General features: G+C 35.6%; 1 protein-coding gene and 2 non-coding genes across 3 annotated transcripts; 2 read left to right on the forward strand and 1 right to left on the reverse strand.

Annotated features, from left to right (window-relative positions):
- Positions 1-51: 51 nt before the first annotated feature.
- TRNAV-UAC (transfer RNA valine (anticodon UAC)) lies at positions 52-124 on the forward strand. The gene has a single exon. It is a non-coding gene; the product is annotated as a tRNA-Val (tRNA).
- A 256-nt stretch (positions 125-380) lies between these two features.
- Positions 381-453, forward strand: TRNAV-UAC (transfer RNA valine (anticodon UAC)). Its single transcript has one exon. It is a non-coding gene; the product is annotated as a tRNA-Val (tRNA).
- A 387-nt stretch (positions 454-840) lies between these two features.
- Positions 841-4,186, reverse strand: RPL9 (ribosomal protein L9). The gene is made up of 6 exons (XM_008228442.3): positions 3,956-4,186; positions 3,551-3,678; positions 2,459-2,504; positions 1,809-1,906; positions 1,683-1,730; positions 841-1,251 (listed from the first exon to the last, which is right to left on the reverse strand). The coding sequence occupies exons 1-6, from the start codon at positions 4,100-4,102 to the stop codon at positions 1,131-1,133; spliced, it is 588 nt and encodes a 195-aa protein (XP_008226664.1). The 5' UTR covers positions 4,103-4,186; the 3' UTR covers positions 841-1,130.
- Positions 4,187-12,211: the final 8,025 nt, after the last annotated feature.

A 12,211-nucleotide genomic window follows, 5' to 3' on the forward strand; every position in this document is an offset into this window, starting at 1 on the left:
CAAAAATCACTCTAGTTATTAATATTATAATTGAGAAAATATAAACAAGTGGTTGCTGTGGTGTAGTGGTTATCACGTCAGTCTTACACACTGAAGGTCTCCAGTTCGATCCTGGGCAGCAACAAGTTTATTTTTTTTATATTTTAATTAATTGCTCTTTGGGCAGCTATTTAAACAAGTCAATCCCAAAGTCAACTTTTTTGTGTTTATAAATATGAGTGTGTGTAATGGGTTTTGGGTGTGTTTTAAGTGTTTTGGGTGTTGGGTTTTTTTATAATTTCAACCTCTTTAGTGAAACTCCCTTTATTTTAATCATTTATATTTCGATATTTTACTGGGAATCCAATATTTAATATTTTAAACTTACTTATTGACAATCAGTTGCTGTGGTGTAGTGGTTATCACGTCAGTCTTACACACTGAAGGTCTCCAGTTCGATCCTGGGCAGCAACATATTATTGTGTTATATTTTTTTTTCAAATTTTGTTCGTTTGATGAACCAGCCATCTTTGTGTATTGCTTTTTGTTCCTTTGATGAATGTGGATCATCAAAGCACATAAGCATGGCGTACTTCTCTTTGGATTTGAAACCAAACTTCTACTCAGGAGGATATGTGGGGCGATTCTGGTGGGCTCCAATGTAGGTCTAACTTTCTATTCACTCGTGGGATCCAGGCAGCCTTTTTTTAACCCGGTATATGTTGAGACTCTACTGAATGACATTATGACAACACTAACCAGTTAAACTAGTTTTTCAACTACATCCCAATTAGTCCCAAGCCTCCCAGAACCAAAGGCGTTGCTGAGGAGAAGAATTACACTGACAATAAAAAAATAATATTGCCCAAAAAAAGGGTTTATATAGAAAATGGAAAAAGAATTGTCCAGAGATGGCTTCTCATCAAAAGGCCACCCTCAAATGAGGAATAAACATACATTGGCACAGCCGAAGGTAAATCAGATTTATACATCTCTACTTTCATTAGATTACAGCCACCCTCCAATTGGTGCCCATATGATTTCATGATGTTGATAGTACTTTGGCCATGTACATCCTGCATAAACACATCAAAAATTCATCTTCTCTATTCCAGTGGGCCTCCAAAGACAACTCCAGAACGTGCTTATCCCTAGTTAGCCGAAACGATCACCCGCACTTTAGCAGTCACTTCTGGGTGAAGCTTCAGTTCTGCAATATACTCTCCTATCTCTCGAATATCTGGAAGAGAAACAATTCGCTTGTCCACATCCCTACAGATGAATGAAAGGGCAGAGAATGGAGCAATCAGACAAGCCTGGATGTGTTTAGCATTGTTAAAAAGACGAATGTGGGCAATAAAAAGTCACCTTTGATCAAATGCATAGATATGAAAAGATGCAGAGACCATCTCTAGTTGCACATTGTTGAACTTTCTGAATTCTGGATTTTATTGGCCAAAGAGTATTAGGAAAATTAAATACATATTTTCTCCCTTCTTTTTTTGCTTGGGGGTGCTGTGGCTTAGAAGTAAAATTTTTCTGCTAAAAGTTCTTAATTGTAAAATTATGGATGCTTGTGTTAAGAGCCTATATGGTATAAATCTCATGCATTCAAGTGGGGTATTCAGAATGCAGTAACAGTGCACAAAGTGAAAATTGTGATTGACATATAAATCATACTCTTACTAGATAAAAGATACTACCTGTTAAGTTGTGCCTTGATTATGTCAACGAGATCTTGCGGGGTCACACTGCAGAAATATGTCTGTGTTAAACAACATATGCAGACAGTGCACTGAGTGCTTAATGTCGCACTGAATATAACTCACCTTCCAAAAATTAGCTTTCCTTTTCCACCTTTGCGCTTCACCTTGAAACCTCCAACAGTTTCAAAAATAATAGCAAGTTGCTGCGCCTCTTCTTTTACCTGCACCAAGATGAAATAATCTAACAAGACATAATTAATAGGACAAATTCAGACAACATGGAATCTACTGCCTAGAGAGATTAAATGCAATTATTAGCATTTGGGTGAGACTGCCCGATGCAGAAGAACACTCACAAAGAAGTGGCACCCCCGTATGGGGGTCCTACCTGGCCTCACCCCTTTGTGAGTGTGCTGCCGCATAGGGCAGCTGCACCCAAATCTCTCCGATTAATGACAAGCTTTGCTATGATTGACCTGACAATTAATGGGACTAACAGACAGCCGGATGTAGCATGGTATTATAATATAAAGCATTCAGGATAATCTCTAAGAGAATACAAAAATGTGCTTTTGAATCCAGTTTAGGATGATCTGATATGTCCAAAGGCCCAAAACCTGAGCCTTAAATGAATGGTATGTGTAAATATGTAAAGAAACAAGGCAAAAAGTACATCTAATTTTATATCTATAATTTGAGTTACAGCATAAGAAAACATATGAGGGGCACGGCACATGAGGCAGAAGGAAAAAATACATGTGTTATCTAAATACCCTTATTTTCTCTGCCTCAATCCTTTCGTCTTCCATCTTCATTTCCCTGGAAAGAGCAATTAGAAAAAGCGTGCAATGTTAACATGTTCTCAAGATAGAGTTCGCAAAAAATAAAGCATGAGTGCCATTAGGAAAGTTGATTCATCTCCCCCAAAAAGTAATGTATATGCCACGCTATAAACACAAAATTCTTGTATGACATGTTGCTTATCAATCTTTAATGAGTGATATTTTTGTTTTGGTGAATCATAACATATGTTACAACATAGATCAAATATCTTCTAACTGGATAGAAACCATATAGTTGTAACTTGTAAATTAAAGCACATTCGTGACTTGTGCACTCTAAAAATACATCACAAGAAGAGGCATATTTGCACAAGAATGCTAAATCCTCTTCATGTTTATCTCTACTTCATATTTAATATTCAAAATAGTAAGAGAAGAGTTGCACCTAAGGTTTGAGGTGTGTCCAATAAATTTCCAGAATCAACTAAAAAGTATCTAATAGTTATGCAAATAAAAATTCACACTTTCACATTTTTGATGCATTTTAAGAAGTATTATATGTACCAAACAGAACTTAAGAAGTATTACTACCTCATATTGATATGATATGAGTGTGGAACGCAGTATCTGTGCGTCCTAGGAATAGGTTGAAAACCCTTGTATTCAATTTCTTTTGTTCAATGTTATGAAAGAGTTTCAGAGGTACAATTAAACACTATAAATGCTATAATTAAACCTCACCACAAACATCACCCTATATCAAGCAACATTCATACATTACTCTCACAACTTGTATATGCCTCCTCTGTCCATTGTAGGTTTATAACTTGAAATGTTTATGTGGTAACGTTTGTGTTTGCCAAAATAATAATTGATTCCCTCATCACTCTGTCCAAGTCCCATCTTTAAGTTTTCCAACTTAAACTTTTTGTCATCAAATTTGGTTGACTCCGTAAACACAACACCTAAGATTGAGAAAAGTATTATTCTAACTTCAGAATTGAAAACTTCAAAAGTAAACTACAACAAAAATGAACAAAGTAGAGAAAGGAAACAATTTCAAGTAAGATAGTTATGCATTACTTGAGCAGCACAGGAGTGACAAGCTGGGCCTTGCCCAATGGTAGTAGATAATTCCTGTAATAACCAGCTTTCACATTACGAAGCTCCCCTTTCTTTCCCAGGTCAGCTATATCCTCCTTGAGAATTATCTGAACCAATCAACAACAACAACAATTAACAACCCCATCATAATGCTGCATTCTAGCTCACTAATTTTCTGAGAATGATTAAGAACAAAATTGAATAAAAGGAAATCTTGGACAAAATTTCACCCAACCCAACTGTGCTTAGCAAACCATGTGGCTCAAATTGAGGTGGGTTCTTCTTTTACGAATTCTCAGAGCAGAGACCATACAAATTTTGTACTTTCTGGTAAAAATATAGAAACACCAAAGTGTTAGAAGAGAACCCATTTCTTATAATTACCGTTCGAGCCTTCTTGGCTTTCTTTTGGGCGAAAACCACCAAGCCCGTTCTTCTATCTGACAATTTACACGCTTCGTTTGTGTTTGCAGCGAAGCTTTGAAGCAACGAGGAAGAACTCCATGAAAGAGTCGATGCTGTGGATGCCATTGCCACACTTTCTTTCACTCTTACACTAGCTCACACTGTCTCTCTCCCTCTCACACACATACACTCTCTTGGGCTTTATGAGATTTATGATCTTATCTCTTTGTTATGCCTCTGTTATGTCACAGAGACAAGCACAATTTTGTGTTTTATCATTTTGACCCCCCTGCAAAATGCAAACTACAAATGTTACCCACCTAATAACTTTTGAATTACAACAATTCACCCTTTTCTTTTTTCTCTTTTCATTTTCCCTTTTCCTTTTAGTGGAAAATAAATAAAATAAAATATAAATAATTGGCCAAAAAAGGGATTTTTTAACTATAGACGTCTTGAACTTTATCTCAAGTTTCAATTGAGTCTCGAAACTTTTTTTGTGGCAATTACATCTGTGAACTCAACAAGTAGTTCCAATTAGGTCATACTGTGACAAAATTCGTCAAGTTTGACCATGTAAATGGCACGTGATGTTGTTGTTAGGGGTATATTGAACTTTTGGCTCCAGGAGAGAAGTGGTAGGAAATATTCTGCCAGAAAAACCTTTTCACTCTTCATAGCTACAAATCAAAGCAAAGAAATTACTCCAATCTAAGGCAAAAGTGTTGAATTTCAAACTTCAAAAAAGTCGAGGGTTTTTGCTTCTTTGGGAAAAAGAGTGGCAAAGAACATTTGGGTGACGATGAATTGGTTTATTTGGACATGTGACGATGAATTGTGTTTATATTTGGTAAATATATATAAATATATAATATAGTACTATATATAAAGGATGATGCATTGGCTTATGCAAGTTGGATGTGGTTGCTCTCACGTGCGGCCCAGAAGCAATTTGAAATCCTCTTCCTAGAAATTGGATTGGATTGGATGTATACCCGTTCAGAGTGAAGAAGTGACTTGCCACAGGCACCCTACGTCATCAGCCAAATCACTTCATTTGCAAACTTGAGAGTAGGGTTAGTGATTAGAAGAAGATGGCTCTTGTTACGGGAAAGCGACGAGGATGTCGAAGTTTTTTGGTTGAGAAAAGCCCTTGTGATGGTGGTGTTCACCCGTTTTGATTTAATCATGTGACAGTAGGTAAAGTTCCCCACTGACTTGAGAACCATTATTGGTCAACAAGTCAACTTTCTTTTGTATATAAGCGTGCCACTGCTAGCAATAAAAACCCTAGCAGACTTCTAAAAAATAGATAACTTACACCCCAAGTTACTGACTCTAAACAAGCAATTGTGAATTTGGGTGATGAATATCTCCCAAGTAAGTTTTTTTCTTGCCTCAGACTGGTGATGACTTTCACAATTTTTCATAGTACAAAACTGGTAGTTCGCTGAATAAATGAAAAGAAAGCAAATTTAAGCGGGCGCCTATTACAGGACTCAAAAGAGAAATGCCAAGTCGGAAAAGGACAGCGAGCGTTGGACTTCAATTTCTGCTGGATATTGCATCCGAACCGATTTGGATGTGTTTGTCTTGGATTGGATCGTTAACACCTTCAATGATGAGTTTTTGGGAATCGATACCAATGTTTGAGTTTGGCGAGCTTGATCTATTTCAAACCTGGAAGGCTTCTTGAAAGGGCGAATTTGGGACTCTTTAGTGCGAAGAGGGCATAAGTGGCTAGATTGATGATCACCGAGCTATAGTATCTTGTAGTACATTACCTTGATCAAGGCTTTCTATAAATTTGTTGAGGTTTTCATATTGTGAAAACCTGGACTCTGCTTGACTTTGCTTGTGCTGAACCAAATTTGTAATAAGAGAAGTCTCACTTTGTAAAACTATTTCTTTGAATTGAACTGAAATCAGATATTTGAATTCTAGCTGATTTGTTTTTGGTGGATCATAGAGCTTTGGTTGCTTCAGTGTCTGAAGGCTTTTGAGATTAGTTGATCTTTTTGAGTTTGTTAGTTGTGACTTTGAGAGTTTTTATCTTGATTGATTTTTTGGCTATCCTTTTATCTGTTCACCTCCTCTCATATTTATAGGAAATGCTGGAGTGAGGCTTTTAATCTTTAATAATGGCGGTAGATCTTTCAAAAAGATCTTTCTTTTTAAATGCCACAAAAAAAGGAAGTTATTATTCTAGTAGAGAAGAACCATCAACAATCAGTTTTTCATGGTGGTCTTTTCCTTGCTATTCCCTAAAGAAAACCAACTCTTCTTGTTCTCTGTTTGTTCCTTGCAAAAAGAAAAAAGAAAAAAATACAATCTGTCATGGTGGTTAGTTTGCTTTTCCTAGTGAACAACTCTCTTGCTCCCTACTTATCTCCTGTAACTTATCTCTTGGAAATATAACATGCTTTGGTGCAGAGCTTCTCTGCATATGGAAAGGGGATTTGATCTTCTTTCCTTTGCAAAAAAATGGAGAAGTTCTCCTGTAAGAGCTATTTTCATTAACTCTCTATCACTTTCTCTGTCTTTAGTTGAGAATTTCTACTTTTTCAAAGTCAGAAAGGTCATGTGGGGCTCTTTTGAGAAACCAAAAAGATCTGTTGGCTAGCTTTCTTTGGGTAGAGATAAGACAGTGAGAGTTTTTGCCAGGAGCTGGCCCCTTTGATCAAAAGCTGTGTGTGTTAGTTTTTAATTGCAAATAATGGTATTTTATCTTTTTAGGTCATGGCTATATTTGTAGTCTAGTAAAAGGGGTTTGGGTTGTTTCAGTATCTTGGTTTGATTTCTAATTCCCATAGATAAGCCCAAAAGTTTTTTTGTTCATGGGTCTTTTGACAAAAATGGGCTGGCGTGCAGAATTTTGGCTCAAACATGTGGTGAGGGGTTCAAGAGGTAGAAAAGGAAGAAGGGGTTGAGGAACTAGAAATGACGCTTTTAGCCCTCATTTTGATGGCCAAATTGACGGACTATCATGGTAGGACCCAATTGGAACTACTTGTTGAGTTAACGGATGTAATTGCCTAAAAAAAAAATTCCGAGACTCAATTGAAACTCGAGGTAAAGTTCAAGGACATCTACAGTTATAAAATAATAATAATAATAATAAGACAGCTCATGGTTCAAATCCTCAAGTGAATACAGAGACACTGGGGTTTACCTAATACATGTGGTTGCAAATAGAACGTCTAGTCCAAGTCTACAAGTATCAATGGCTTTCTCTTTTTACAACTTTGACGGTATCATGAAATTTTATTAGATTAAAAAAAAAACACTTAGCCAAGGAGACATGAAATCGGATCCCTCAAAAGAAACTAAGGGCGTGTTTGAGAGTTCTTCTAGGAGGGGTAAAAGTGTTTTCAAACAACTGAAAACGCTTTTTGGAGAAGCACCTACTATACACTTTTTCTTATTTTTGGTACAGGGAAGGGGCTAAAATCCCAAAGCAGCAAAGCTAAATAGAAACTAAACAAGGCCTAGCTACACTCGTGCATCAATATCTAAGATGGTACTAAGAAAGACACTTCTTCAGAAACATGGAGACCATGACTAAACTCAAAACATTTGGCAGCCAAGGTATCTGCAGCATAATTTTGCTCACGAAAGACATGCTTAACAGAGTAGTTCCAATCCTCCCAAATCTTCAAAGGATGAGTTGAAACAATTGGATTATTTAACAGAACACAGTAGAACTAGAGTCACATTTAACCTCCGCCATTCTAAAACTAGTATCCCAAGCCAAATTAATTCCATAGAAAAAGCCCCATAACTCATACTCAACAATAAAACCATCACCTAAATTCACAGTTGAAGCATTTTTGTGATTTCTTTATGCTTGGAATAAGTCGCATAGACTATTTGGATTTTTGTGTGGTTTTCACCTCTCCTTTTATGAGAGTTTCCACCTATCTTTTGTGAGAGGTTTCCATCTCTCTTTTGTGAGAGTTTTATTTGTGTTGTTATAGCTTGGTTTTTTCAAGCTTTATCTCGTTTTGGTTGTTCTGAGTTTGCAATCTCAGTTAGGATGTCTATGCTACAGCTTTTATGCTCCTGCGTGATCGTTAGTGGAGGTGCACCAGATTGTCTTAATTTTATGTTATATCGCTCTGTTATTGAAATGACCCTTTGTGGCTAGTTTGTATTGGCCATTTGTGGCTAGTAGGGATGAGCATTTAAACAGGAAAATCGAGCCGAATTGGGCTCGAAAAAACATAAAAATTTGGGTTGACCAAAAATCAGACCGAGTTGATCTAAAACTGGACTAGACTAGTTTGGTCTAGTTTTGATTCTGGTTCTTATAGTGAAAAAACTGGACTAGGCCAAATCAGATAGTTTATGTATTTTTTTAATTTTTTAATAAAATATTTAAGACTAATGCTAAATTTCTAAGCCCATAACTAATCTCTCCCCAAGTCCAACTCTAAATCACTTCTCTTTTCTAGGCCAATCACCTCCCTTTTGCATGAAATTGGGCCATTTGAGAAATTTTAAGCCCAAAAAATAAAAGATTTGTTGTGTTTTGTAGTAAAAAAAATTCAAATATATCATAAATATGTTCCAAAACTGAAAACTAAATCGGCTTATGGGCAAAAATAAAAAATATGGTCTAAACTAAATCGAATAAATAGTGTCGGTTCTAATTTGGGATGAGAACCAGACCAAATTGGACCGTGCCCACCACCAGTGGCTATAGGTTTTTTTTTGCTCAATTATGAATGTAATCCCAGAATTTCTGTATTATAAAATCTACAAATTCTTGAATGAAACAATTAAATTACATGAACGAAATTAAATTGAGGTTAAACGACATAACCAAAATTCTTGTTTCTCTTTCATTTTTTTTTGAATTAAAAAGATAAATAAATAAATAAGCGTATTTGAGGGACACCATTGTAGGGCGCACTACGTATTCTCTACAAAAAAAAAGTCACTTAAGTCCGAAACTATTTGACCACTCAATTAGATGGTTGTTATTATAGTTTTTTCTTGAAGCACTGTGTTCGTGTATTTTGTTGGTCATAACTAGATGCCTTAATAATTTTCAGTTTGCTTGATTTTTTGTAAGAATGATCTATGAATATGAAGACTTGAAAAATAGACTATTTGGATCGTTGGAAAGAAAAAAAAATCATAGGGGACTCTAAATAATGTCCTCAAATAATATAACTATATACAAATTGTTGATACGTTACATCAACTTTAGCTACACAGTTTAACCTCATTTTAATTTCGGCAAGGAAAAAGATATCTTGTTGACACTTGAGTTGGCCAAGTCCAAAGTTTTGTTTAAGTGGAAAAGTAACCTAATTAGTCTTTAGGAGTATTAAGGAGAGATCCCTTGTATAAGTCAGTCTAGCATGTTGAGTTTCGCTCGTTGCCACGTAAGCATGTCAAGCTCTAAGCTGTGGTGTGGAAGAAACATTCTAGCCAATTCCTCAAGCTGAGCTCAAACTTGAATCCCAACCTGAGGTTCAGACACAAAAAGATTCCAGAGAAACCCAGAAAAGCCCAAGAGAATGGTTTGAAACCCTTTCAAAGGAGAAAATTCGAGAGAATATCTGCAAAAGCCCTCTCTCTCTCTCTCTCTTTGCTGACGCAGTTTACGTACTAACAAATGAGAGGGGCCATAGTCGACAACAGCGACTATGGGAGTAGCCATCATCCATGATCCATCCACCTTGAGATTGATACATAGGAAGCAATTAATTAAATATAATAAGCCTTAATTACTATTCAAAAGAATAATTAATTCCTTGTTGCAAAATACCACATCCAAATACCAAGTTGTTGTCGATGATCATGTGTTCCAAGAACCCACACCCAATTAAAAGCCCCTACAAATTATTTTGACAATATCTTTGCATATTCAAGCTATAGCTTGACTATCATATATATATATATATATATATATATATATATGTTTTATACAAAATATATAACACTCGTTTTATATAGATACATAAGCGTTTACTTCTTCGTTTTTTAATCACCAAGGAGGATCTGCCCTGCCCGTGGGTCTATCTAAGAAGAAAAAACCTAGGTATATGTACTCATCCATCCACACACCCAAGATTTTGTTAATTAATAATAACTTAATATATATATATTGGCTAGAGATGAAAATGGCGGACCAAAAGCATGCTTCAAGTAGTATTAAAAACAAAGCAGGCAGGTTTTGTCTAGCGTTTTTCCCCCTTTTCTCCACACACACACACACAAAAATCAAAGCAGGCAGCCATCTAGACGTAGTAATAATAATATCCATGCTGTGGATTCTTTATGTCCTAAACCTGTCCATATAATGCCGGTTGGGCCATTTGAATATCACATACTTTCATAATTCATTATAGAAAAGAAAGACCTTGATTTAATTTGGTCGTGGCGGCGCATGTTGGAAAGTTGCTTAAACAAGTGCGAACGTAATCATGAAGTGTGCCATACATGGGTATGAAAGAATGCAGCCTTGTTGTCTTAATCTCTTAAAATGGTTTATTGGATCGTTTATAAAAAGCTTATGTTAGAACAATATCATTCATCGAGAGCATTTTTGTTCATCACTCTTTTCAACACTTACTCGTTTCGCTTGTGGGTTGACCCGGTTTCGTGGGACCCACAGCTTGCCGGGTAAGCTTGGCCCGTTGGAAGGCGTCGTCCGGGCTTGGGCCCTGTCCTACCCTGACTGGGGGCAACTGGTGGAAAGGCTCTAATAGATAAATTACAAGTTATATTATTATATAATAGGAAATTATATCCAAAATGTGTTTATTAAAGTTGGGTATATTATTTGAATAATAAAAAAAGTAGTAGGTACCTTATTTTTATCATAGGCAAATAATATAAATTTGACTAGGATAAAAATAATATAAAAGTAATAGAATCAAAAAAGTACAATAAATTTGATTTTACGCTTGATTAAGTAACTTGCCGCGTTGCATCATAGTCATCGAGTTTTATTTAAAAAAAACAGGATTTTATTCAAACAAAAATAAAGAGATGGGTTGTAATTGGAAAAATGACTTTGAAGGAATTAAGCTAAATTTACTATAGATAGAAAGTTATATACTTTCGTAAACAATAACTGACAACCGTTGATAATTGTAAACCCTCACATTGACTTTGATATTCATCAACGGCTACATCATAACAAAAGCTAGCTATTCAGTCGAGTCGCTCCAATGGGCTGTTGTTACAGACAAGGCAAGAGAACTTGCATCAACGGCTCAGACTCATCGATGTGAAGTGACGACTACATCATAACACAAGAAATTAACTAAGAAGTTAGTTTCACTAGAAGCTATTAAGCTGGCGAAGGGCTCATCCAAATCCCAGAGTAGTTAATGACACATATATTCAAACAAGGGCAGCAGCAGAAGCAGCAAGCATGGACCAAAATGGCATAGAAAGCCGCACGCTTTCTCACGACTAACATGATCACTGATTCAATGAATTGATTCAGACCGAAAAAAGTTTCAATGATATGATTGCTATGAGATCATTCTTTTGAAAATTTCAATTCACGCATACGTGAAGATAAGTATCCGTTACTTAGACTCCCTTTAATTGCAAACACTAAGATATATATATATATATATATATATATATATATATATATATATATATATAGTCCTCTTCTATGAAGGATCCCTCAAATAATTTTATTTGAGGGACGCCCTTTAGGATACCCTACAATTTTTTTTTTTCAAATGATCCAAACCATCTATTTTTTAGGTCTTCATTCATAGATCATCCTTACAAAAAAATTAAACAAATCAGAAACCGTTTCAACATCCAATTGTGTCTTACAAGATCAATGAACCCGGTGCTTCAAGAAAGTACTAAAATTTTAATAACTCAATTGAATGGTCAAATGATATCGGATTCAAGTGATTTTTTGTAGAGATGATCTTTCAATGAGTATCTACAAAATAGACGGTTTGAATTAGTGAAATACAATCCGGAGTGGACCTTACAATGGGTGTCCCTCAAATAAGCTTAATTGAGGGATCCCACAATGGAAGCTCTCTGTATGTATATATATATATATATATAGGCGGATCTGTAGCATCATATTTTATACACAAGTTTTGACATAATTTTTGGACAATTAGATTACCCCATTTTTAATGAATAAGATTAAACCTCTTGACATAAATAAATTATTTAAAATATTTTTCTCTCTCATCTATCAATTTTCTCGAAAAAGTAAATTTCTCTCAGCAAAGT

Source organism: Prunus mume, linkage group LG1 (genome assembly GCF_029339155.1).
Source record: "Prunus mume cultivar Tortuosa linkage group LG1, ASM2933915v1, whole genome shotgun sequence".
NCBI lineage: Eukaryota > Viridiplantae > Streptophyta > Magnoliopsida > Rosales > Rosaceae > Prunus > Prunus mume.